The 27,795-nt window shown below is 42.6% G+C and overlaps 2 protein-coding genes across 2 annotated transcripts; both read left to right on the forward strand.

Moving 5' to 3' along the window:
* The first annotated feature begins 9 nt into the window (after positions 1 to 9).
* znf608 (zinc finger protein 608) lies at positions 10 to 8,568 on the forward strand. Its single transcript, XM_057355739.1, has 7 exons — positions 10 to 1,083; positions 2,024 to 2,159; positions 2,531 to 2,618; positions 2,744 to 5,006; positions 5,332 to 5,716; positions 6,647 to 6,786; positions 6,995 to 8,568. Exons 1-7 carry the CDS (start codon positions 352 to 354, stop codon positions 7,163 to 7,165), a joined length of 3,915 nt encoding a protein of 1,304 aa, XP_057211722.1. The 5' UTR covers positions 10 to 351; the 3' UTR covers positions 7,166 to 8,568.
* A 1,344-nt stretch (positions 8,569 to 9,912) lies between these two features.
* Positions 9,913 to 27,382, forward strand: cep120 (centrosomal protein 120). The gene is made up of 20 exons (XM_057355742.1): positions 9,913 to 10,093; positions 11,125 to 11,281; positions 11,359 to 11,473; positions 13,148 to 13,283; positions 13,473 to 13,621; positions 13,707 to 13,904; positions 13,981 to 14,205; positions 15,733 to 15,943; positions 16,020 to 16,191; positions 16,284 to 16,433; positions 16,774 to 16,956; positions 17,275 to 17,368; positions 17,459 to 17,602; positions 18,147 to 18,236; positions 22,592 to 22,684; positions 22,766 to 22,927; positions 24,466 to 24,588; positions 24,676 to 24,774; positions 25,964 to 26,109; positions 26,225 to 27,382. The coding sequence occupies exons 1-20, from the start codon at positions 10,045 to 10,047 to the stop codon at positions 26,424 to 26,426; spliced, it is 2,898 nt and encodes a 965-aa protein (XP_057211725.1). The 5' UTR covers positions 9,913 to 10,044; the 3' UTR covers positions 26,427 to 27,382.
* Positions 27,383 to 27,795: the final 413 nt, after the last annotated feature.

Genomic DNA, 27,795 nt, shown 5'->3' on the forward strand with positions numbered 1-27,795 from the left:
GAGTCACAGAATTATTATTGCAGACAGCTGGGACATGTTTTGTGCCAAAAAGACAATAAAAACTAAAGAAAAGAGTCAAAGAAGGCCATCGGTTCAAATGTTTCATGCTGTATTGAATTGAATATGATTTCCATTCCTCAACAGTGTTTAACTGCATTTTTACACATGTTGATTCAAAAAGTGTTTTTAGACTTGAAGGGCTCTGTTAGAAACCATTGATCAGCTCATCACTCTGTCTTTAGAGCTCACAGTAAATCGTCTTTCATTAGCACTCGTGTGTGTGATTAATACCCCCCCATCCACTTGATTTAGGATTCATCACCGTTTTCTGTCAGAAATCGTGTGTAGAGAATGTCAGTCAGTTCCTCCCTTCAACAGAGTATCAAGCCAAACGGAGTTGATCCATACGACAGCGGTGATGACTGGGAGATCGGTGTCGGGAATCTGATCATTGACTTGGACGCCGATTTGGAGAAAGACAGACGGAGATTGGAGATGAATCGCGTTTTGAGCGTTAAAAGCGCGGCGGAAGGTCGCGAGGAGCTCAAGTACAATTGCGCGAACGCAGGCGCAGCGTTCGAAGGCCTGACGGGAGCGTCCGCGCAGCCCGCCGGTGAACACGGATATCTCTGCAAAGAACCCAAGAAATTCAAGCTGAAAAGACGGAGTTCCTCCATCGGCACGGACAAATTCCCGTCGCCGGAGATCGTGAGCGGACTTCCTAAAGTATGCGTCGCTAAACGGCGGGAGGCTCAAGGACGCGCCGCAGAGACTTCCGACATGAATTCAGCACCACCGCAGGCGGACAGCAACCCCGACGCCAGCGACGCGAGCGCCACCGCGACCTCGACCGCGCCGCACGCCAAAGCCAAAGACGGCAAGAAAGGGAAGAATCAGGGCAAAGGACTGAAACGAGAGAAAGACTCCACGAGGACGCGCAAAGACAAGGCCGGTGATGAAATTGGCCCGCTGTCAGAGAACGGATGCGCGTTCGGAGGGACGGAGAATCTCAGGGGCGGAATGGACGCGGCTATTGTTGAACACACTGACGACACGAGCACAGAAGAACACAGTCTGAGGACGGTAAGATCAAATCTGCCCTACACATCTTAACACGAGCTCGTGAGAAATAGGCTACACGCGACGCGGTTAAATAAGTTATGATGACGATTGATCCATCGAGCCGTGAGATCGATACTGTTTATGAATTCGGTCATGTAGTCCAGCTGAAAGCAAAATATTATAATATGAACATAGAATGTGATGATGTCAAGATCTTTCGTGGACGGGCAGAAATGGTTGAGGTGACGGTGGACGCGATGTTCATCATGACATTATATGTGCAGGAAAGCTTGTGTTGTGCGAACCTTTGCGCGTTATCTCTCGTGTGTCTTGTGTATGCGCTGAACGAAGAGATTCTTCTCAAACAAACAAAAACAAAAACACATCAACACACATCAAAGACATTTCACTCGCTTTCCAGTCTCAAGTTAATGACATGTGATTTCTTTTGTTTGTCAGCCATTTCCTTTGTTAACACACACATGCACTGTCCAATTCTTCATGTCTGTTGCTATTGGAGCCCCGAGAAACATCATTTCCTCCGTTGGTTTTTAACAAAGACATGCATGTTTGACGCTGAGATGTTGTTCGTGTGTTATTTACAGTTTTAAAGATCACAGAGAGAAGCTCCACCCATCAGTGTTGGCCGTTCTGTTCCATTGTCCCTGTAAGCTTACACAGATGTCTGCTTCATTTAAGCGTGATGTCAGTGTCGAAACACACACTCCAGATTAGACACTTTCATGAGTTTGTTTGCTTAACCACTAATGAGGAAATAATGAAGGATATTTAACATTCTCTGCATCCACTTACACAATACACAATAAAAGCAAACAACTCAAGCTCAGAATGTGCAGTGCCGAGGTTGTGGGTTCAATCCCAGGGCACGTACACACTAGAATCTCTGAGCTGATCAATGAACACGTACTTCAGCATGTGACATGTTTGTGTCTCTCTGCAGTTCAGCGTTAAGACACGGTCAGTTGGAACTAACACGCATGAAGCTGAGAAAGCCGTGGAGTCCAGCCACATGGAGCCATGTCGACCAGGAACAAGTGTCAATCTAGAGGGTTTTGTGTGGCACGAAACAGAAGAAGGTGAGAGCATGTCGTTCGTCTATCCCCTCATTTGTTTTCTTTAGTCCGTATCCTTCTCGCATTATAAACAGACATATTCAGCTGTGTTTATGGGACACTTGAAGGGCGAGTTTTGACTGTGTTTTCAAAGCAGCTGTGAGAAGGAAGAGAAGACACTGGTTGAATATTGATTAAGCAAATTAAAATTGCAGACCCGCATCTTCTCTTCCATCACTGAGACCAAGCACAGAATGAATCTGTTGAAAAATACAATAAAAGCGCCATTAACATGAAGTTGTTTATTGTAGAAATGTTTGCGTTTTGGACCACATGATGTTGATGTGTGCAGATGTTTAACGAATTCTGGTTCTTCTAAATACTTTTTATTCCAGGGGTTCTAGTTGTGAATGTCACATGGAGGAAAAGAACTTATGTAGGGACTCTGCTGGACTGCACCAAGCATGACTGGGCTCCACCACGGTAACACATTTACACATTAGGCATCCTTGACATGCATTGTGTCCACATTTCTTCAGGTCCAATTTTAAGAGTTTGAGCTCAGATGCAGTCTGAATGAAACACAGGTTGTTTCTTTTTTTAACTAGGTTTTGTGAGTCACCAATGAGCGACTCTGACATGCCTTGCGCACGGGGACGTGGTAAACGTATGAGGCTGACCATACCAGAACAATCAGCCGGTGACCCGAGTCTTTCCAAGATACGAGGACTAACGCACAAGAGACGCGGCGTGGGTATCAGCAACAAAGGAAGACGCGGGAGCCTGAACCTCAACGTCTGCAGGACACCTGGATACTATGCTGTGGACGACATCAAATCCAATCCACTCAGTTGTGGGAAAAGAAAAGGCAAAGCCCCGGCTGATCTGGACCTGAGCTTGGTCTCAGAGGACATTAGGAATGGAAACGGGAAAAGGATACGCGCCAAGTCCAGGAGTGCTCCCTCCACCCCTCAGGGTAAATCCGACCCGATGTTTCTCGACCAAGTCTGTGCGTCCCCAATTCTCATAGACTGTCCTCATCCGAACTGCAACAAGAAGTATAAACACATCAACGGACTGCGGTACCACCAGTCACATGCTCACTTGAACAACGACAGCAAGCAAGAGTTTGAGGTGGAGAGTGAGGACAGACTCTCAGATTTTGATGATTCGCTCAGCACTGTAACTTTTGATTCATCTGAGATGTCCAGGAAGCCCAGATCCATGTATAAACTCAATTCGGTTAGTTCTCCAAAGAGCAGGAAAGCATTGCTGAACAGTGACAACAGTGCCGTGGCCAACGCTAAACAACGCAGGACCGTGACAAGTCAGGACGGATCTATAGATGATCTGAGCAACCTCCCACTCATTTCCAACATGTCTGTCGTGCTGGAGAACTGTCTCATCACGGATCGGAACACATCTGTGGAGATGCCTAAGCTTGAAGCAGAGGGTGTTATTGATAAGAGAGACATCTGTAGCAAATTTAAAAAAGAAAGTGGCTTCGCTGAAAGATGCTCCGCTAAATCTCGAACCAACAGACTCATTACTAGCACCGTCGCTCCACCAAAACTGACCGCTATTCCACCCGCTGCGTTCTCTGCTAAAGTCACGGAGGTTTCTTCCCATCAGGCCTCTCCAACTGTCACTCTCACAAAGGCCAAGAACCTCTCGCTGAAACCCATAAAGCCAAAACTGGATGCTGTTGCACAAGTTAATGTAGCCAATGCCACAACAGTCCTGAGCAAAGACAGTAAGCGAAAAGAAAAGCATAAACTAAAAGACAGGAACTGCAAGGATCCACGGAGTCCTAAGAGCGACCCGATGTACGCAAAAATGGATGATGTGAAAAGTATAGGCAAAGACTTCCCGGTAAGCCTCTTGAAAGAGCATTTGAGCAAGCAGGACGTCGTAAACGGTCCAAGCGAAACGCAAGAAAGCCGCATGGCGAGCATCCGAGCAGAGGCTGACAAAGTTTACACTTTCTCTGACAACGCACCGAGTCCTTCCATCGGGAGCTCAGCGAGAATAGACTGTGGACCTCTTACAAACGGAGATGGAGCCACAGCAAAAACAACCAGCCCGGCGTACTCTGACATATCAGACGCAGCTGAAGACGGTGGATCCAACTCGAGATCTCGAAGAAACTCCACACAAGACTCAAACCCCAACGGCAACATCAATCCCAAAATTCCCTCAATGAGTTCAGCTGTCACAGGAGCGGCAGGTAAAGAGTCTCATGCTCATGGATATGAATCACACTGCATCCCAGGTTACGTGCACTCTGGACAAGCCAATTCCACTTCGTTCCTTAAGGTGGCTTCCCCGTATTGCCGGACGAAGGATGATCTGAGAGATTTAGGTGAAGATATGAAAAGTCCTGAACCCTCCAGCCACTCCCAGCTTCAGTATTCTGTGACTGAAACGCACACAGCACTGGCTCAGTCCTTGTACTACGGACAGTACAGCCGCGGGGTTTCTGCCGACCAGAAGGTTCTGATGATGTCCAGCAGCCACAGACCACTCAACGAGTCCAGCTGTGAGAATCACGGACAGTTTCACAAACAGAGCAGAGGTCAAGTGAGGCGTGGATCCGATCAGAAAGAACGAACAAAAGACGACCAAAAGCAATTCATGAGCTCTCCTCCGTCCATTCATAAGGGGACAAGCTCGACTGCTAAAATGAGCTGTGGAAAACCTGGATTTATCTACGTGGAGCTGGACAAGCAGCCGTCGTTTCCACAGGGACAGGGAAAGCCGGCTCATGTCGCTATGACAAAAGAACAAGGACTTAACAAGGAGTCTGAAGACCTCAGTATGGAGAGTTCAAACTCAAAATCAAATGTGGACACAAATGTAACATTTCTAAATGTAAGTTACTGATGTTACTTCTCATTTACTGAGGATAATGTTCTTTTAAAGACTTCTAGAAATGTCGTTGGTTTTGCTGGATGACCCTTTGGTTAACCCTAACAATCCAAAGCCTATTGTTTTAGCAAACATGATCGTTAATTATCAAATTATCCAACTGCCTGGATGTTTTGATGATTGAGATCATGTTGATTTGTAAGACGTTGCCATCCTTTTAAGGTTTTCCACACTGTAAACACTACTGTTGGGCTTCCCTATGAGCTGTGTAATTTCATTGGTTGCCAGACCATAAACTGTTTGACAGTAGATGTTCCTCTGGGTTTAGGCGTCAGAATCTCAGTCCTGGAGCCACTCTTATCAGTCCAAATATGTGAAGCAGCAAAATCAGGAGGTCAACAAGATCTCTGAGGACACGAGTCTCAGTCCAGACAAGGGGAAAGACTGGCACGGTCCTCTGGAGCCCGAGTCCAGACTGGATGCTGAACTTCAGAGTGTCAAAGGTGAGATGGCTGCTGAAGTCACAGAGGACAATACCAGAGCAGACGGGGGAGACAGCGCGTCTGAAGACCTGCAGACGGCACGAGGAGCCGCGTCACCGCCCCAACAGTCCTTCATCCAGTTTCAGCACTCCTACCCTTATTTACACCTGTGTGAGACGGGCAGCAATGCTTACAGTGTCATGTCTCCAGCTCTGGTGCACAATTATCCAGGTAATCTTACAGAGCGTTTACACATATTAAAACCTGTGTCGTACTATAGACGGGTTCAAAGCAACAACATAAACAAACGTTACAGCGCATGCGCGCGTTCGTAGACTGCCCTTAACTTCCGGTACACATTCACAAACAATAGAGCGCCTGTAGATTAATTCTGATAACAATCAAAAGGAACCGTTGCATGGCTAAACTTGTCGCTTCAATATTTTGAATTTAGACTGCGATACCAAGCTCAGCCGCTAGATGTCAGTGTACCATACGCTTTCTTTAAATGCGACCGAACTACACGAGCCATTCAACAAATTGTTTATTTAATCAAATCAATTGTTTAGGTAAAGGGATAATTCACCCAAAAATGAAAATTCTGTCATCATTTACTCACCCTTTTGTAATTTCATACCTGTGTAAATGATGAACACAGAGAAAGATATTTGGAAGAACGTTAGTCATTTTCAGTTCCGGGACATCATTGACTACCTTAGTAGAAAGAATTAAATGATCAAAGGTGTCCGAGAACTCTTTGTTTTCCTATATTCTTCAAAATATCTCATTATGTGTTCAACAGAACAAAAAAATACAATATTTTCTTCCTACTATGGTAGTGGATGATGTCTCAGAACTAACAATTGCTAACATTCTTCCAAATATCTTTCTGTGTTGATTGGAACAAACATACATTTATACAGGTTTGAAACAACCTGAGGGTGAGTAAATGATGACAGATTTTTCATTTTTGGATGAACTATCCCTTTAATACAATTATTATAGAGTCAAATAGTAATATCAATTAATATGAAGATAAATTAAATCAAATATAAATAGTTAGTAGACAGACCGGAAGTTAACTGCAGTCCAGACGCACGCGTCCGATGAAACGATCTATAGTGTGCTTGTAAAGATTCATTTGTGTCTTTTTGCTTCTAGGTTTCCATTATCCTCTGTATGGAAAAACAGCCGGGAGAGAAGATTCAGACGGAGCTCAAAGCAGCAAACCAGTGACAGATTCTCCAGCATTGGAACTTTTGTCACATCCCCTCCTGCCGTATCATGGCAAATCTCCTGTTGTACGTATCTCACACCTATTCCCTCCTACAGGGTACAACATGACATCAGACTCTGTATGTAAAGCACCAGTTCCTCCATCAACACGCACGCAGACACGAGAATAAACACGTGCAAATGCACATGCATCAATCACTCATCCACAGTCATTCAAAGTGTGTGACGGTAAAAGAGAACCTTCTTGAATATTAATGATGTTTTCCTCGTCAGCCCGGAGAGAGAGGATCTCCAGACCAGGAACGGGACACGGAACGGGAAAGAGAAACGGTTCCATTCGGTCGTCACCTCCAGACGCATCATCTCACTCACCTGGGCATGAGTTACACGCTGGTGTCTGGACAGTATGACCCGTTTCAAGGTGAAAAGGTCAAAAACAACTGAACTGCGGTCAACGTGAAAACAAAACGGACCCGTTGACTTACTGAAGACACGTTTCAGGCCTGATCATCTGTGTTTGTGATTCTGTTCTAATCTGATGTAGTAACCACTTCTGATGACATCGCCCAGCTCTCTTACGTTCACCCACCGGTCATTTACAGCAGAAACAAACTGACTTACACGTTTCGGTTTCCTTTGGAAATCGCCACAGAAGCAACGTGGGTTGAGGATGTTGACTTGAAGTGTTAAGAGGGCAATCGTGATGTTCTCGCAGGATCAAACCAGCAAGGACAACGCTGCGGACCTGCAGACCAGTGGTGAGAAGATGACATCATCACTGCAATAAAGTCAACTGAAGCAAAACAAGCGTTGAAACGCTGGAGAAGCATTATCCCTGCAGATAATGATGGGAAGAAGCTGTGAGAGATTGCCGACTCACTTTCACGGTGTTTCTCATCGCCTCCATAGGAGCCAACAACTACTATCTCATTTCTAACCAATGAATGTACTCATGGAGAAAGACCTGTTTGTTATTTCAGTATGTGCTGATATGACATGGTGACACGAGCTCCATGTAGAAACCTTCCCATCGTGGATTGTGCGGCATCTAGCTGTTTGTACGCACTCACAGTTTATTGTTGTGTAAGCATAATATTGAATGTATTTGCTATTTCGTCCCCTCTATGTGGTCACGGACGGTTTGCAATAGATGATAAGAGATGTGAAGTGGTTTGATCTGCGTTCACATGAATATTCTGTTATGAACAGCCATTAATCTGTTGTATCGTATAAAGTGGATGTTAATGAACAGTTCATCTCTCAGTGCCATACAGTATTGTTGTGATGTATATAGATGTACAGAGTTGAACAAACAGCCACTATAATTAGCTTATGTACCTTTGTATTGACTCGGTGCAATGTATGGTTGTCTGCCCAGTGCCCACCTCAGCTTCACAGCGCCAGGCGTCGTCCTTCTTTATGTTAATAGTGATAAACATGACATGAATATGTTTACAAGTGGACAGAAAGAGTTGCGTCGTTAGGTTTCTTGATGTCAGCTATACCAGTGGTTCTCAAACTTTTCCATTGTGTAGGGTGCACCGTTTGCAGTCCCCCAAATAAAGACTCATAGAATTTGAATTAAACCAAATGCATATTCAGTTATACAATGCTGGAACATTCATTCTATTGGTCGATGGGCTTATTTATTTGATGTTTGATTGCATTAAACTTCTGATACATTTCTACATTTCATAAAATGCCCCGAAATCTGTACCCCCCGCCCCAGACCCATCAGTTTGAGAACCACTGAGCTATGACATCACACTGCAATTGCTTTTTATACTGTCTCTGCCTTAACATGTTTGGCAATCCAAATAAAAATTAAAGGTTGTTTTTATGCTCGGCTCATCGTGTGTTTAGCCGAAATGAGTTTGAGTGATATGTCTCTGTCTTTCTTCAGTGGAACACAAAAGAAGGTATTTTGAGAAATGTGTTCATAAAATGGAAATCACTGGAATTCTGTGCTTTTTGAGATTTTTTAAAAACTTGTGTGTTCTGAAGAAGAAAGAAACTCATGACTAAATCAATAAACTCTTCTTTTTACGTGTCCCTCACAAAAATGTACCATAGCAACCAAACAACCAAAAACCAGTTGTGTCACTATGAATAAATGCAGTCAAGTAACTTTAATCGTTCTTGTTTTTTTAAAAGAACGTCATAGTTTGGGTTAATGAACATAAATGACAATGCAGTAAAGAATTCGAAAGCATGTTATTATCATAATACACGAGTGTACTGGTGAATAAAAAAACATTCAGATCAAAATACTACTAAGGGTGGGTTGCACCAACAAGGATTAAAGTAAACAGAGTTTAGAGCTAATCTAGGGTTTGTTGATCACAGTTTTAATTTAATTCAAATTGCGTTGCACCAATTCATTTTAAACAGAGATGAACAAATCGTGGATTAAAACTTTAACCTGTATTTAAACCGTCATATGCGATGCATTTCGTCCGCCGTGATGGATTTGCCAGTGTAACTAAACAGCAACAGTGTTGCACTGTCACGTAAAAAGGAAATAAACAGCTCGTGCATGTAAAAGAAACGTCATTTTGATATTTAAAACCTCTCTGTGGATAATTCGTTCATCAGTCTGATCATCCACAAACACATTTCACAAGCCTTGAGCGCCACGTGACAGTCGAGCCGCATCATTACCTGCAGCTCGCGACTGGAGCAGACACGAGAGACAGACGAGCGAACGGCACCGGTAGGCGATTGTGTTTCCGGGGGTCGTCCTCGGCCGTGTTCTGTTTATCAAACCACCGTGCCCTCACTCGTGCTGAGGTGTTTTATTTATTTCCATTTTTATTCACAATAAACACTGCAAAATTAAAACCTGGATCAAATGATATCTTAAATATAAACCTGATTATTTTTAAACAAGGTTTACAGTTTGGTGCTACTGAATTATTAAATAAATCGACTAATTAGCTATATCAAAATGTCCGGTATGAACATATTAACACTAAAAACACAATAATAACAGTTTAGTCAGTTTAGACATTAACACTTTAGAGCAAAACATTTCATCAAGAACACATTTTAAAGACTCTCGTCATTGTCTATTAGTCAACGAAACGCCAAGAATTTAAAATATAAAGCAGAATTTCTGTATTTTTCTAACTTCGCCTGCAGGGGGCGCGCAACCCCGCACACGCGAGCGACCGCCGCCGCTCCTGCTGCTTCCGGCGGAAGTGACACGGCAGACAGTTACAGGAGTTGCTGTGGTAATTTGAACGGACGCGCTAAACACAAACGGCAGATGAAAATGATGGTAAAATCATCATGAGAGTCTTTATTTAACACCCAGAAATGACATGGCGTCAAAATGTGACCCGCTGCTCATCGTTGTGTCCATACTGGAAGGTAACACGAACAAACAACAGTAATATATCAGATTAGATGACGTAAAGATGTCATTGAATCATGTCTGTCACAGTGATGTAACCGATCTGTCGCCAATAGTAACGCAATGATCTTCTCTAGAAGCACACCGGTGTTTATGTAAATGCAGTAATGTTAGTATTAGAATACAGTAAACATTCAGTGAGATGATATCTAATGTTCAGCATTACTGTCTCTTAAGAGTTTTTATTTTCTTCAGTCGTTGTCACTTGGAAGTTGAGATGAAATGTCAGATGATGATCGATTTGCATCTGTAGTGTACATGTACTGTATGTAAATGTGTGTTTTAATCACTGTATTCTTATGTATTTGTTTCATTCATTTGTCATAATCTCATTGTCATTATATTTGTACTCTGTTTGTCTCAAGATATGTTCTGGACTTCATATTGGCCAAGGACCGCCCCAGAGTCTGTTTGACTGACATGTACACTGCAAAAAATGACATTCTTACTAGGCATTTTTGTCTTGTTTTTAGTAAAAATATCTCAAACTTCAATATGACAATATACGATTACTTGACAAGAAAAGTGACCTAAGATATTTAGTCTTGTTTTATGAAAAATAATATAAGAATTAAGTAAGTTTATGGTAAAAACAATTGGGTGAAAAAAATGAACTTGAATTTAGTTTGGCCTTTTTCTCAACTACCTAATTGAAGTTTAATTTTCTCACACCATTGGCAGATCCTTTTGCTTGTTTTTACCCTAAGCTTACTTAGTTCTTATATTTTTCTCCTTAAAAGAGACTAAATATCAAGAAAGTGCATCTTGATTTAAGAACGTTTAGATATTTGTACTACAAAACAAGACCAAAACACTTTGTAAGAATGTTCACGTTTAGGAACGTCAGCATCCAAATGTCTCCGCGTTTCCCAGAAATACAGTAGAAGTCAATCAATCAGATGATGGCTTGTGGCGTGTTTCTAATTTGATGTGCCCTAAATGATGCAGATTGTCTCAAAAGATCAGGATGTATTTTCCTCCGTCACAGGTCATCGGTTTCCCAGAAGACCTCGGCACAGTCTGGTCGTGGAGGCTGGTTTCGATGGAGAAACTCTGTCCACAGATCCCGTAGAGCACAAAGAGCAGCCGCAGTTCTGTACGGAGCTGGCCTGGGAGCTGGACCGCAAGACTCTTCATCAGCACAGGTGACCTGCTGATCCCATCTCTGTTCATCTGATTCCCATCTGTCATCCATCTGTCAATGTTCTTCTCTTCTCCTCAGACTCCAGAGGACACCCATCAAACTACAGTGTTACGCTGTCGATGCCAGCACGTCCGCCAGGGAATGTGTGGGATATATCATTCTTGATCTGAGATCGGTTCAGGAAATCAAACAGGTAAGCCGTGAATATACAGGTGCTGGTCATATAATTAGAATATCATCAAAAAGTTGATTTATTTCACTAATTCCATTCAAAAAGTGAAACTTGTATATTATATTCATTCATTACACACAGACTGATATATTTCAAATGTTTATTTCTTTTAATTTGATGATTATAACTGACAACTAATGAAAATCCCAAATTCAGTATCTCAGAAAATTAGAATATTACTTAAGACCAATACAAAGAAAGGATTTTTAGAAATCTTGGCCAACTGAAAAGTATGAACATGAAAAGTATGAGCATGTACAGCACTCAATACTTAGTTGGGGCTCCTTTTGCCTGAATTACTGCAGCAATGCGGCGTGGCATGGAGTCGATCAGTCTGTGGCACTGCTCAGGTGTTATGAGAGCCCAGGTTGCTCTGATAGTGGCCTTCAGCTCTTCTGCATTGTTGGGTCTGGCATATCGCATCTTCCTCTTCACAATACCCCATAGATTTTCTATGGGGTTAAGGTCAGGCGAGTTTGCTGGCCAATTAAGAACAGGGATACCATGGTCCTTAAACCAGGTACTGGTAGCTTTGGCACTGTGTGCAGGTGCCAAGTCCTGTTGGAAAATGAAATCTGCATCTCCATAAAGTTGGTCAGCAGCAGGAAGCGTCAGAAGCGTCTCGCCTGGGCTAAAGACAAAAAGGACTGGACTGCTGCTGAGTGGTCCAAAGTTATGTTCTCTGATGAAAGTAAATTTTGCATTTCCTTTGGAAATCAGGGTCCCAGAGTCTGGAGGAAGAGAGGAGAGGCACAGAATCCACGTTGCTTGAGGTCCAGTGTAAAGTTTCCACAGTCAGTGATGGTTTGGGGTGCCATGTCATCTGCTGGTGTTGGTCCACTGTGTTTTCTGAGGTCCAAGGTCAACGCAGCCGTATACCAGGAAGTTTTAGAGCACTTCATGCTTCCTGCTGCTGACCAACTTTATGGAGATGCAGATTTCATTTTCCAACAGGACTTGGCACCTGCACACAGTGCCAAAGCTACCAGTACCTGGTTTAAGGACCATGGTATCCCTGTTCTTAATTGGCCAGCAAACTCGCCTGACCTTAACCCCATAGAAAATCTATGGGGTATTGTGAAGAGGAAGATGCGATATGCCAGACCCAACAATGCAGAAGAGCTGAAGGCCACTATCAGAGCAACCTGGCCTCTCATAACACCTGAGCAGTGCCACAGACTGATCGACTCCATGCCACGCCGCATTGCTGCAGTAATTCAGGCAAAAGGAGCCCCAACTAAGTATTGAGTGCTGTACATGCTCATACTTTTCATGTTCATACTTTTCAGTTGGCCAAGATTTCTAAAAATCCTTTCTTTGTATTGGTCTTAAGTAATATTCTAATTTTCTGAGATACTGAATTTGGGATTTTCATTAGTTGTCAGTTATAATCATCAAATTAAAAGAAATAAACATTTGAAATATATCAGTCTGTGTGTAATGAATGAATATAATATACAAGTTTCACTTTTTGAATGGAATTAGTGAAATAAATCAACCTTTTGATGATATTCTAATTATATGACCAGCACCTGTATTTCTTGATTTAAATGTTGTGAGTTATGTCAAGGTTGCAGAACAGCACATCTCTCTTCGGCTTTGTTAGACTCTTCTGCTGACTCTGTGTTTGTTCAGGCTCCTAAATGGCATCCGTTGCTTAGCAGCAAGTACACAAAAGTGAAACCAGCTCTTCTGATCAGCATGATTCTAGAGAACGACACCAAACACACACCGGAGCAGTTCAAGGCTAAGCAAGCTCCTCCCAGAGAAGGTATCTCACATCTCCTCTCGTGTTTCTTTCACTTTTCTTTCCATTTCTCTGCTTCTGATCTGTTGACGGTGGGTTAAAGCTTCATGTCCTACATGCATGTTTCTTTTCCCACAAAACTCATCATGTCTCTCTTTGATTCTTTAAGTTTTGGAAAGTTGTTTCATGTTAATGGTGTCATGACATCTGTAGGTTCTCCAGCACGAGTTCCTGTGGACGCGGGTGAACTCGGGGCCGTTCTCAAAGCAGATGAAGGTTATCATCAGATCGGCGCTGAAGATCTCTGCACTGACATGTTTGTGTTGTCTGTAACGCTGGCGTTTGCTAGCCGGCTGGAGCAGGTGAGCGTTTGATGAACTCGTGTGATTGATGTCGCGTGTGGTGCGCTTTTGGACGACTGAATGTTTCTCATGTCTGAATTCTCAGTTGATCTCCGGCTCAGTGAAGGTCTCTTCTGAAGCTTCAGACTTCTCTTTCTGTTATAACCTCCTGGGGAATGACGTCACCAGTGAACCTTTCCAGAACCTCCTGAGTCCAAACTTTGAGCCTGAGCGTGCGTCTGTGCGGATCCGCAGCAGTGACAGAGTTCTGCGACTTTTTCTCTCCCAGCAGCCCGCTGTTCAGGTACAGCTGGACATGAATGTGCGAGTCAGGGTTGGTTAGACTGTGAGCTGTAGTAATGCTGAGGTGTTTGACACAGATTCACCTGTGCTGTGGAAATCAGTCGCTGGGCAGCACTGACGTCAGTCTGGCAGGATTTTTGAAGAGCAGCACAGATCTCACTTCACGCCCTGTCGCTATAGAGGGAGCTTTCATCCTGCAGCCTCCCAATCGCTCCAAACTCCAGCTACAGTCTGTCCCGCCGGAGCTTCAGCCCACTGTGGGTGTGTCTGTGACACTCAGAGCAGAAGACGTCAATCATCAGGTACAGTTTACACCCCCTTTGCAGAATCTGGAAAATGCTGAGGAATATCAACAAATAAGAGGAATTTTTTATTTTTCATTTAGTCCTCCTGCCCTGAACAAGTTATTTCACAAAAGAAATGTTGAAGAAGTTCACACTAAAGAATAATAATCACAGAAATTCTTCAAATAGCCCAGGTCAAAGGTTGACATCCCCCTGCTGTACGAGGTTTCCTGAACAGTCAATTTAGATGTTTTGTTACAGTTGTTTACGGGTTTCTTGTTTGGCATTAAACTGTCCCCTGATCTTGAGGAAAACCATCCAGGTCCTCCAGAATCTCATGTCAGGACTCATGTCCAGCGGTAACAGTGGGATGTTGAGATTCATCTGTTTACATTGAGGATACGATCGATGGAAACATTCAGTGATGCTCACGAAGGCAACACCATTCATTTAAAGTCACGTGGCTTTAAAGTCACCTCTGAAAATGGTCTTTGGTATAAAAAATATAATACATTCAGTAATGTTCTTCAGAAGCTATAAAAATACAGATATGTTTCTCAGGAAATAAAATATAACATACAGAATTAAGAATCAGGGGGATGTAAACGTTTGACGTTTGAAATTCGGTTATTATTCCTTGGTGTGAACTTTGTTCACATTTTCGCTTGTGAAATAACTTCTTCAGAGCAGGACTAAATTAAAAATTAACCTTCATTCTTATTACACGGCGGTTGGGATGCTTGATTCTGATTGGCCCATCGCGACATTTGCAGGATCGTTATTCCCAGATAACAACCTCTCAAAACTAATAACACACGGTAACCCGGTCTTTTAATAACATGTATGGCATTATATCTACAAATGATTAAACCAAATTGCCTGTACGTGACGTTTGAACGTCGTTTCTGACCTTAAAACCGAAACTAAAGGGCTTTTCCTCGCTGAAGGTCTGCATTCGGAAAAAACAACCTAATCAACTATTTCAAGTCCAGTTTTTTTCTCATGTGGCAAGTAGGCGTGTAATAAGCGGGATAATGTACAAGCAGCCGGCTGTTATGCCGAAATAATCCCCTTCAGTGAGACACAAGACCCTCGGCTTCACGTCCTGATCACACTGCCATTATCTCGAACTTAAACTTCCTCTTATTTTTCACAAATTTTCAGCATTTTCCAGATTCTGCAAGGGGGATGTAAACTTTTGACTTCAACTGTAACTCATTTCGATGAATGCTCAGATTTTTCAGAGACACACACACACACTTGTTTAATAGTCTGTTATTTTCCGTTATTAACTGACCGTTAATCAGTTAGTGTCGTCATACCATGCATTCCATATATTTCATACATTTCTTGTTTTTTGTCTCTACTATCCGTTCCAAAATGTATAACAAAATGGCAACATTTGAATGAATTTGTATTGAAGGTGCTACAGAAGTGTGCTTTCATGACATTTAGTTTTGTTTATAGTTTGTTTTCAGTCTGTCAGACACTGTTTTGACAGTGTCGTCTTCATCAGAGTTTATGAACAGCTGTTGTTGTCATCAGTTTGATGTGCAGAATGAAAACGAGCCGAAGACTCCAGTGAAGAAATGTCCCGTCTCAGACGCTCCTCGCAGACGTCCTGCAGATCTACAGAGAGCACAGACACCTCGTGTCCCTCTGACATCACCAGCAGCGTCTCCTGAGGCTCAGCAGTCTGACAGTGATGCGGAGACGCTGTCCAGCGATGTCACACAGGCTCCGCCCACTGCACATGGCATGTGATTGTAGACGTTATCGAGCGATGTATAGATGTCTGAGGCTGTGTGGTTTAATGTTTGTGTTCATATCAGACGCACATGCTGCTGTCATGCATGAAGCTGAAGCCGAAGCGCAGGACACGTCTGTCTCAGTTTCTGCTCCAAAGATCTCCATTCCTGCTTCTGCACATCACTACTGTTTCTCTCTGGACCTGCGGAGCGTCCGTGACCTCAGGATGAGTTTCCCGGTCAACTGCATCCTCAGGTGAGCGTCACACACTCGTCTCGTGCGCTCTCTCTCTCTCTCTCTCTCCCGTGATCCGCCGCTGATGAAAGCGCTTGCTCGCTCTCTTTCAGATACTCGTATCAGTTCTTCGGCAGCGCGGCTCCCATCATGACCAATCCGGCCGTACAGCTGAGGAGGAACACAGAGGTCTTTCTGCCTCAGTCTTACTGCGCTTTTGATTTCGCTGCTCTGCCCAGTCAGCTTCAAGACACTTTCCTCAGGTCAGAAGACCTCACATCATTCGCTATGACACCTGTACCACAGAGAGAATATATTTCAATGAGTTTCTCATGACGTTTATCAAATGTCAAACATACAGCCTGGTGAATCAAAGTCCCTGAGGAATCACTTTCAATCATTCGTGCTGAATCTTTTGAGCGGTTTCCTTTAAATCTGCATTGATCGTGTTTTTAACGCTCTGGTGATGTGTTAAGAGCTCAGGAGAATTATGATATGACGCGTAGCGTTAGTTTGGCAACAGAGTTTCTGATGTTGAAAGACTGAATCTCGTATGTAAATGTGTAGTGATTCAGTTGAGGATGTCGTGTTCGTGTTCTTCAGGGTTCCTCTGTTGGTGGAGATGTGGCACAGAGACTCAAGTTGTCCAGATGTTGTGTTGGGTTCGGTCAGTATTCAGCTGTCTCATCTCCTCAGCTCAGAGAAGAGTCGATCCCTCGACGCGTCGGGCCGGCAGCGCTGGAGACAATGTGTTTCAGAGAGGACACCCATCACGGCCGCACACGGGTCCGTACAGCCTCATGACATCACTTCCTGTGTTTCTGTCAGTATCCGAAGGTTTCTCGGAGAGAGTAACTGCAGTACACGGAGTAAACTTGTAGATGTCAGTCTGACGCACGCGGTACTGTAAAAACTGTACATGTGTGACCCTTCTCATTTATTAACGCACTGTTTCAAACAGAATGTTTCTGTAGTTTAATGTAGTCGTATTGAATCCTATTTCATGAAAATTCTATTCAATACAATGAAATGATTCAAAAGGGGTGGTTTGTTCATAGAAACGCAACAATTGTTTAAAGTTTCTCTTGAATTGTGTTTGTGCAGGTCTGAGAAGTTAGCGGAACTTTCATACGTGGCTGTTCTTGAAGATTTGGGTTTGGTGAACGCTCAGGATATCATGGTCTCTGAATCATCACAGGTGCAGCGTCTGATCTCTGTATCGTGTCTGTATCTATAACTGTTTGTGCTCGTGTGAGCAGTGGCATTATGGGTAATGTTTGTCACGCAGGAGGTGCAGACAGCAGTAGCTCCTCCTCCTCAGGGTCAGGTGGGTGTGGACGCTGTGACACGACCTCGAGAGACCCTGGAGTACAAGGCAGCGCTGGAGCTGGAGATGTGGAAAGAGATGCAGGAGGACTTGTTTGATAATCAGGTTCACACTCAATTCAACCCACAACACAATCAAACAGTTCAATAGATGTGAATCAAGCTGTGAGGAACACACCGGTGTTATACTTGTGTACCCGATCATCAACGTCTGTGTGTGTGTGTGTGTGTGTGTGTGTGTGTTCATGTTTGTATATCCCGGTGGGGACCTAAACCTGAATACACACCAACACATGGGGACTCGTGTCACCGTGGGGACCAAAATTGAGGTCCCCAGGGGCAAAAAAGCTAATAAATTGTACAGAACAATATTTTTTACAAATCTAAAAATGCAAAAAGTGTTCTATGATCTTTAGGTTTAGGGATAGGGTTAGGGATAGGGGATAGAATATACAGTTTGTACAGTATAAAAACATTACACCTACTGGACCTGTACCCCACGGGATAGTTCAACCAAAAGCCTCGTCGTGTGTGTGTGTGTGTGTGTGTGTGTGTGTGTGTGTGTGTGTGTGCGCGTGTGAAAGAACGTCATCTGTGTTTTTTTCTCTGTGTAATCACTGATAATATTTGATGTTTGATGTATGAATCAGTTGAAACAGAAGGAGTTGAGTCACATGCAGGCGCTCGCTGAGGAGTGGAGAAGAAGAGATCAACAGAGAGAAGCTCTCATCAAGAAGAAGGTCTCTCTCTCTCTCTCTCAATTCAATTCAAATGTGCTTTATTGGCATGACTTGTACAGTACTGCCAAAGCATTGGTCATCACAAAGCAAAATACTTAATGCAATGGCTAAAAGAATAGATAAATATTAAACATAGCTTCAAAAGCCTTGACATAGAGAACAAATAAACAAAAAATGTATACAGTTATATACAAAATACATACCCTGTGACAGAGTATTTTTTTAACACCGTCTGAACGAATTTCACATGCTCAGAGTGTAGTTCAGGGCTTCCACGGGGTCTTAAAAAGTATTAAAAGTTGATAAATAAATTTAGAGAAAATGAAGGCCCTTAAAAAGTATTAAAACGTCTTAGATCACATTTTTCAAGGTATTCAATTGTGTATCATCTTTTCATATTTGTCCAAAGAGGTCATATGCTAAAGTTTGCCTGAATTGAATCATTGCGTAGGCGAATAGCAGGAGGTCCATATACACCTGGTTGTTAAACAACATGGTTGTCTAATGGAGAAATGCAAGTTTTCATGCAAATAATTGGAGGATAAGGATTTGGAACCATGGCTGAGGGCCGTCTCTGGGAATAACCGTGAGGTGTACTGCTCTGTGTCGGAAAGCGATTAGTACGGTGGCCGTGAAGGGCAAAACAAAATAAAAAATCCAAAATCACAATTACAAATCTGAAAACGCAATATCAAATCTAAAACCAAAATAGCAAACCATAAAACACAACAACAATTCGGGAAAGGAAATAACAAATCAGAAATAACCCTAAAGCCCATTGCACATTGAGTCCGAAATTTGCATCTCAAATTTCCGCACGTTAAAAAATAAATACAACCTCACATTGTGTCAATCACATTTACACACTGCCTCCGATATTTTCGTCCGTCATAAAAAAATCGGACCGGGTTCGATTTTCTGCGTTTTTCGCATCCGTCAAGCATTTTGAGTGGCCTTTTATAACAATTCAGAGACACCGTACAAACGAGAGCCAAATACGAAAAAACGCATACGAAAATTTCGGACTGTACAGGTGCTGGTCATATAATTAGAATATCATCAAAAAGTTGATCTATTTCACTAATTCCATTCAAAAAGTGAAACTTGTATATTATATTCATTCATTACACACAGACTGATATATTTCAAATGTTTATTTCTTTTAATTTGATGATTATAACTGACAACTAATGAAAATCCCAAATTCAGTATCTCAGAAAATTAGAATATTACTTAAGACCAATACAAAGAAAGGATTTTTAGAAATCTTGGCCAACTGAAAAGTATGAACATGAAAAGTATGAGCATGTACAGCACTCAATACTTAGTTGGGGCTCCTTTTGCCTGAATTACTGCAGCAATGCGGCGTGGCATGGAGTCGATCAGTCTGTGGCACTGCTCAGGTGTTATGAGAGGCCAGGTTGCTCTGATAGTGGCCTTCAGCTCTTCTGCATTGTTGGGTCTGGCATATCGCATCTTCCTCTTCACAATACCCCATAGATTTTCTATGGGGTTAAGGTCAGGCGAGTTTGCTGGCCAATTAAGAACAGGGATACCATGGTCCTTAAACCAGGTACTGGTAGCTTTGGCACTGTGTGCAGGTGCCAAGTCCTGTTGGAAAATGAAATCTGCATCTCCATAAAGTTGGTCAGCAGCAGGAAGCATCAGAAGCGTCTCGCCTGGGCTAAAGACAAAAAGGACTGGACTGCTGCTGAGTGGTCCAAAGTTATGTTCTCTGATGAAAGTAAATTTTGCATTTCCTTTGGAAATCAGGGTCCCAGAGTCTGGAGGAAGAGAGGAGAGGCACAGAATCCACGTTGCTTGAGGTCCAGTGTAAAGTTTCCACAGTCAGTGATGGTTTGGGGTGCCATGTCATCTGCTGGTGTTGGTCCACTGTGTTTTCTGAGGTCCAAGGTCAACGCAGCCGTATACCAGGAAGTTTTAGAGCACTTCATGCTTCCTGCTGCTGACCAACTTTATGGAGATGCAGATTTCATTTTCCAACAGGACTTGGCACCTGCACACAGTGCCAAAGCTACCAGTACCTGGTTTAAGGACCATGGTATCCCTGTTCTTAATTGGCCAGTAAACTCCCTGACCTTAACCCCATAGAAAATCTATGGGGTATTGTGAAGAGGAAGATGCGATATGCCAGACCCAACAATGCAGAAGAGCTGAAGGCACTATCAGAGCAACCTGGGCTCTCATAACACCCGAGCAGTGCCACAGACTATCACTCCATGCCACGCCGCATTGCTGCAGTAATTCAGGCAAAAGGAGCCCCAACTAAGTATTGAGTGCTGTACATGCTCATACTTTTCATTTCATACTTTTCAGTTGGCCAAGATTTCTAAAAATCCTTTCTTTGTATTGGTCTTAAGTAATATTCTAATTTTCTGAGATACTGAATTTGGGATTTTCATTAGTGTCAGTTATAATCATCAAATTAAAAGAAATAAACATTTGAAATATATCAGTCTGTGTGTAATGAATGAATATAATATACAAGTTTCACTTTTTGAATGGAATTAGTGAAATAAATCAACTTTTTGATGATATTCTAATTATATGACCAGCACCTGTATACTGTACTTGTCAACTAATAAATCTGTTATTGTGAGGTGATGCATTTTTGAATTGTTTGACATTAAATTGATAGCATGTAGAGTACTCATTTGTGCTGTAAACTATGTGATGCTGGACATATCAAATAACAGTATTTGTGTTCTTCTGTTACAGGTGTGGGACTGAAACCACTGGAGCACGAGACACGGGGTGGAAAAAGAGCCCTTAACGCAGTCTGACACAAAACATCAGACTGTCAGCAGTTTAAGCGTTCAAAATATTTTTTGTTCAGTTGAGTTTAAAGTACCTTTTCTAATCTGAAATCTATCAAACTATTTTTAATGAATTTGCGATTTTAACTTTTCTAATTCAAGCTTCAGCTCAATATTGTTGTGTAGAGCACAGTATGGGTATAGTTACCCTGCTGAAAGAAAACAAAAAAAATGTTTCCATTAAAACCATTACAAAATTCATTTTTGTAGTGTGTTTAGGGCATTATTCAAATAGGGCTTACTGTTGTTCAATTGGTTCCCAACTTCCCGATTACATCACACCAATAGAATCCAAATACCAGTGTACACTATTAGTGACATAGACATAGTTACATAGGCTGATTTATTATTTTTTAAGTATGTGGGATTTTTTAAAACAAGTAGAAAATGTGCTGAATGTTTAATTTCATCCAAGTGAAATTAGCAAAACTGTTAGATAGAATTTACATTTGTTTGAAACGCGGAGCTAGGCGTGAGTTGACACAGGGTGCGCGCGTGCGTCAAGCCTCGTCCATATTGCCAGATGCCCGAGTGGAGCCGGACTCAAGTAGCCTACTATAAACGTCATTACGAAACAGGCTGTGTGTGCGCGTCGAGTTTAAACGGCTCGTCCGCGAGATGCGGGAGACGCGCGAGTATGACACAGGCTGTGTGTGCGGTCTTCTGAATTGGACGGTTCTTTAATATTTATTTGCCTAATATGATCGATCTGACTCTGCAGATGCCATAATAACACACACTGTCTCTCTCCTGCCTTGTGTTTGTTTGTTTTTTTAATGACGGACATTTACGCAGTTGGCTAGGGCAGTGCTGATAGGCATAACGGAGGTGCGCTCACTCAGTTGGTTAGCAAGAATGCCACTCAAAGCGGGCTTGGAACAGACGCGTTTGCTATTTTTCACATCGCTTCCACATCGCAGCCTCTTGCGATTAGCAAATCGCAACGTCTCACATCGCGATTGCGATTCGATTTCGATTAATCGTTCAGCCCTAGTAGCGATCCCATTCCAATAAAAGACCTACCTTTTCCGGTTTGACTGATTTTCGTTTCCAGAATTGTTGTTGTGTTTTATGGTTTGCTATTTTGTTTTCAGATTGTGATTTTGGATTTTTTTAGATTTGTTATAGTTTTGCGATTTGTTGTTTTGTTTTGCACTTCACGGCCACCGTAGATTAGCGTAGCCTCATTTCTCTGTTTTATAAACCTTGCATTGGGTTAGTCACTCAATGTGTCCTCTGGGGTTTCATTCCCTCTCTTCTGAATTATGTTGCATTAATAAGGACTAACAATCAGTGTAAAGTAAGTGTAAGTTAAAGTGTCTGCTATGTACAATTAAAACTTGAAGTGGTGATTAGGTCTTAAAATGTATGAAAAGAGGCTTATATTTAGCTCCATGACTTCTGTATACACCCTGTAGTTTGACAACACTGACATGACATAAATAACTGTCACATGACATGATTCATGATTTAAAGCGTGTGCTAAGTGAATGTGTGCTATGTGTTGTTGTATTTCAGGAGATGGAATACGATGTTCTGGAGCAGCAGTTACAGAAGACTCTGTCAGATCTGGACAAGAGAGAGAAAGCGCTCGCTCACGCTGAGATGGAGGTCATGTGACTGCCGCGACGGTTTTTAAAGACTTCAGATTGACATCAGACGTTGACGTTTGTTTGTTTGATGGGTGTTTAGACGCAGAGGCTGCAGCGGGAGTTGCGTGCGGAGCACGAGTTGAGCGTGCGGGAGCTGCAGGACAGCGGCAGGCGTCTGCGTGAGGACTGCGCTCACCAGGTGGAGCTGGAGAGGTCAAAGGTCAAGCAGCTGGAGGATCAACTGAGCCGACAGCAACAGCAGGTAAACACGAGCTGAAGTGTCGATCTGTGGGCACAAGGGGTCATGAGGTCATGAGTTCAAGCCCCCCTCCCTCAGAAGCTCTGCTGATGATTGAGACCGCTGTCAATATTCACTGATGATGTGTTTCCTGTTAATCCAGTGAGAGATCACGCACACACATCCCCAAGCAGAGCTTTACAACTGACTGGATTTGCATGATCCTGCTTATCAGCTCATGTGAGTTCATTTGTAACAAAATCAAAGCTGACATGAGAAAAGAGACGGTGCAGGGAATAACAGACCTCAGAATACCACGACTGACCAATCAGAATCAAGTATTCCACAGCACTGTATTAATAATTGTTTAAAACTTGATTTATGTGGCAAACGGGTTTAAAGACATCTGTCAAAGGACAATTTCATTTATTTAAGGAAAACGTCTTGTTTTTATTCTGATTTTGCCTAAAGTAAGATATTTGTATCTGTGTGTTGTTGCGATAAATGAAGACTGAAGGAGTTTAACACCGCTGGCATGTTTCTGCATTTCCTACATGTAGAATTTTCCCATGACTTGTTTTCCTCGTCTTAATGAATCAAACCGAGAGCAGGAGTGAGATCTCTTCAGACCTGCGTCTGTGTGTTTTCTGTAGAACATCAGACAGAAATACTTCAGACTGCAGTCTCATTTTTTCCCAGAAAACATCTGGCTCGCTCCAGCGCTAACAAATCAAGCAAAGTAGGTTTCTGACATGCTAAAAGAGAAGAGGCCGGCGATGAGAGATGTTTGTGCGCATCTGTCATGTAGTGGTTTATCTAGTCTTCCCTCTCGTGTCAGTAATGTGTAAACATACATTTGTCCTGCGTCCACACACACAGGCCTGTCTCGCTCTCTTCTCGTTTGTGAATCTCAAACACAGCGTGTCGAGTTTCACTGACATCTGCTTTCTGTCAGAGAGCGAGCGGTGAGGGAATGGAGAGCGCTTGTAAGCTTTTAGTTGCTCCAACACCCTTCAGCAAGTGTTTCAGCAGTAGCAACACACACTGAGACACACACACACACACACACAGGTTTGTTTCAGTATACTAGTGGGGACATTACATAGACTTCCATTGATTTTCTATCAGGCTTATGATATATTCTATCCCTAACCCTTAACCTAATAATCACACAAACATGTGCCCTCTATTACATTTAAAGACAAACACTATTTGAGCGAATTATGAGCCTTTTTATTGAGTGAGGACCAGTCAAATGTCCTCACAAGTGGGTTCACACGTATTTCACTGTGGTACTGAGATTGACATTTGGCCCTCACAAATATAGCTAAACCAGTACACACCACACACACACACACACACTGAGACACACACTGTAAATACACAAACAAACAGTAAATATTTGGTCTTTTCTTCGTCCTTTCAGAGCTGCTTTCTTCATGAAAAGAATGCTAAACATTTGTATCTGGGAAAGTTTCTCAAATGTGATTAGTCACAGAATGAGCCGGCAGTGATGATGACTCTAAACACTTTCTTCAGAATGATGTTTTTTCTCTTGATAGATTCAAGAGGCTGAAAAAAAGTACAAGCAGTTAGAGAAAGAGTTTCATCAGTACCGGGAGCAGCAGAACGTCCGTCCGGAGGTCCGTCTGCAGTCAGAGATCAATCTGTTGACCCTTGAGAAGGTCAGAGACCCTCAGCTCATCTCCACACCTCACACACAAGCTCCTGTCACACGTGCTTGACATTCATGCTTGTTTTTAATGTTCAAGGTGGAACTGGAACGCAAGCTAGAATCTGCCATGAAAGCTAAGCTCCATTACAAGCAGCAGTGGGGTCGAGCCCTGAAAGAGCTGGCCAGATTTAAACAGGTAACACACGCACGCTGATGTAGTCATGTCTGGAGATAATGTGCTGAGTGTTTCAGTTCTCTGAGCTAAACTGAAGATGGCGTTCCTGTCAGAGAAGACTGAATCTGGTCAGAACCAGCAGAAGAAAGCTGGATGAGATCCAGAGCCGCTGAGAGTTCTCATGAGCCGAAGAGAGAAACAGTTGAACTCTGAAGCAGACTCAGCAGTAGAGTATAAACAGAGTGGACACACCGAGCTTATCAACCCTGTTAATAACTGTTAGAGACACAAACCAGCTGCAACCTCTGACGCAGCTTTCTGTTCAGCAGCCAAATACAGATCAAGAAAACATGTGTTGATTTATGAAGCTCATGAGCCTCCAGAACTTCATATGAAGCGCAGCTATAAATCACACGTGTATAATGTTCAAACAACTGAAGATCAAGATGAGATCCGTGGAGACTTTTTCTCTCTTCACATGAGTGCATATATAAAACATATAGATACATACTGTGCGTGTGCGCGTGCAAGAATTTAAACCAGTAGACGTGTAAGAACAGATCTGCAGTGATGTTGATGTGTGTCTGTGTTCGAGAAAAGCTCCAGGTGTGTGTTTTGTTCTCTGTCGGGGTGACTGTCCAGACAACTGCTCTCGAGTAGCGTCTGGATCAGAGCTACAGGGGTCATCCGCTGGTCATTAAACCACTGGCGGGCGGCCCTCGTGTGTTTATTGACACAAGCTAACATGCATCTTCAGCATTTCTCACACACACACACACACACCGATGTCAGTGAGTTCAGAGCGTCTCATGACTGCAGGTAGCAGAAGGAACTGACGAGCGGAGAGAAATCTTCAGGATATAATTGTGTTTGTTATTCTTCAGCTCAAGTCAAGGCTTCGTCTGGGCTTGTTTTTCTTGCTGCAGCAGATGTTTTACTAATACTTTAGGAACACTTAAAGTGAAATGAATAGAGCATGAAGGTTATCTGTAGTTGTTGTTTGTTTGACAGAAGCTGTGGACAGATGGAGAAGAGTCTGTTTATTACTGGACTACTTCAGGATTTGTAAAGTGTGATCTTTGAGTCTGTCTGATGTTGTGTGTGTGTGTGTGTGTGTGCGTGTGCGTGTGTGTGTGCGTGTGCGTGTGCGTGTGTGTGTGTGTGTGTGTGTGTGTGTGTGTGTGTGTGTGTGTGTGTGTGTGTTGTCCAGCGAGAGCAGGAGAACGCAATGACACGCTTGAGGAAACAGCAGCAGGAACTGGAGCACATGCGCTTGCGCTTTCTGGCCGCTGAAGAGAAGGAAGCTGTCAAACATGAGAAACAAGAACTTCAGGACATCCACAACCAGCTGAACAGGTCAAACATCACACGACCTTTCACCTCATTCACAGTTCAGATGTTAAGCGGCTGTATGTAAACGTTGTGTTTAATCAGACATCAATCCCATCAGTCTCTCTTTAATGTCCATCAGACTGAAGCAGGCGGAGGAATCGAGCGGCCGCACAGAAGCGTCACCCGTCCGTCTGAATGACCTCGCAGATGAACACCTGACCCGTCTGCTGGAGGAGAGAGACGCTCTGCTGCGCACCGGCGTCTACACACACGATGACAGAATCATTTCTGAACTCAACAGACAGATTCAAGATGCCATGAGTAACAGAAGAGTCCGCTGACATCACATTGAGCTGTGAAGGCGTCTTTAATACATGTTCAGTTGTGTTTGTATCATGTGCTCGCATGTTTTAATAAGTGTTTGTCAGTGAAGGTCAGTAGAGCAGAGACACAGAGAGTTTCATGTTGTTTTCTTGTAATATTGAATGTTTTCATTGTTATGTACCAAATGAATAGACAAACATGTTCCATGATCTTTTGCACAGATTTCATGTCGATGTCACGTGTGTGTTTGTGTCGTCAGCAGATGGCGCTGTCTCAACACTTTCTGTTTTAAATCTCTTTGTGTGACTTTATGTTTAGCTGTGTTTGATTGTTAGTCTGTTAATTTGTCTTTAAAAAACTAAAATATTGTTCTTATTCTTTGACAGAAACAAAACTGTAAATGAGCCTTTCAAACTCAAAAATCCTCAGAAATATAACATAAAAATACAAGATTGCTTTGGTAAAACCAAAGTGTAAAGTGTCTAAGTTGCAGGGTGTTGGAGTAATTGTTCTATAAAGAGCATGTCTTGAATTTAGTTTGCTATTTTTCTTAACATGTTTTGTGTTTGTTTCTTATGTCGAATTTAAACGCCATAACAGCAGTTGATATGAATGTTATAGTGAAGAAACACCTACATGATTTATTTACTGATGAAAAATAAATGCTTTAAACTTTCATGCCAAGCGAACAAAAAGTTTATTTCAAAAAGATTTGTTGAAATAGATGACTTAAATGTGAAGCAAAGGGAGCTGATAAGAGCCCTGAATATGAACCTCAAAACAGTTCGGAAAGCTTCGTAGAAGAAGAAGCTTAATGATAAAACTACAAGAGAACGAGTTTGCCGAATTCTAGACAAAGGGTGACAACTTTGACGTTGTGTGAAAATATAACAGTTTTAATTGGTTTGATATGGTTTTGTTTTTGCATAGAAACTCTGCTGACAAGGTCCTGATGTTATTATGCCATAAGAGTGTCTAGTTCAGTAGGGGTGAATTTGTAAAAGAAATGGCTTGATGATGTTCTGACGCTCACTGTGAACTTCAGACTCATTTTGTCAAAGTAAATAAACTGTTTGTTTTTGGTTGTGTGTAGACAGAAACAGTTTGACAGATAAGTGTCCAGGAATAGATGTCATGTGTGTGAATGTCTCAACAGCACTTATGAGGACAGTCCATCAGTAACAGTTTACACGGCTGACAGACACGCCGCCGTATCTTCACATTTATGAGCTCTTTCCGTCTCTGACCCTTCGGAGTGTTTAAACACAGATCTTACTGCCACACACACACACATGTTAGGTTTCCATGGTTTATGGGGACATATAGACGCAATGGTTTTTATACTGTACAAATTGTATATCATATTCCCTACCCCTAACCCTTACA

This window comes from Triplophysa rosa, linkage group LG17, assembly GCF_024868665.1.
Source record: "Triplophysa rosa linkage group LG17, Trosa_1v2, whole genome shotgun sequence".
Taxonomy (NCBI): Eukaryota; Metazoa; Chordata; class Actinopteri; order Cypriniformes; family Nemacheilidae; genus Triplophysa; species Triplophysa rosa.

Coding starts and splice junctions, on each gene's coding strand:
- znf608 (XM_057355739.1), top strand. CDS start 352: ATGTCAGTCAGTTCCTCCCTTCAACAGAGTATCAAGCCAAACGGAGTT. Junction 2,619..2,743: donor CATGACTGGGCTCCACCACG/GTAACACATTTA, acceptor TTTTTTAACTAG/GTTTTGTGAGTCACCAATGA. Junction 5,007..5,331: donor CAAATGTAACATTTCTAAAT/GTAAGTTACTGA, acceptor CTCTGGGTTTAG/GCGTCAGAATCTCAGTCCTG.
- cep120 (XM_057355742.1), top strand. CDS start 10,045: ATGGCGTCAAAATGTGACCCGCTGCTCATCGTTGTGTCCATACTGGAA. Junction 13,905..13,980: donor CCCAGCAGCCCGCTGTTCAG/GTACAGCTGGAC, acceptor TGTTTGACACAG/ATTCACCTGTGCTGTGGAAA. Junction 16,434..16,773: donor CTTCAAGACACTTTCCTCAG/GTCAGAAGACCT, acceptor CGTGTTCTTCAG/GGTTCCTCTGTTGGTGGAGA.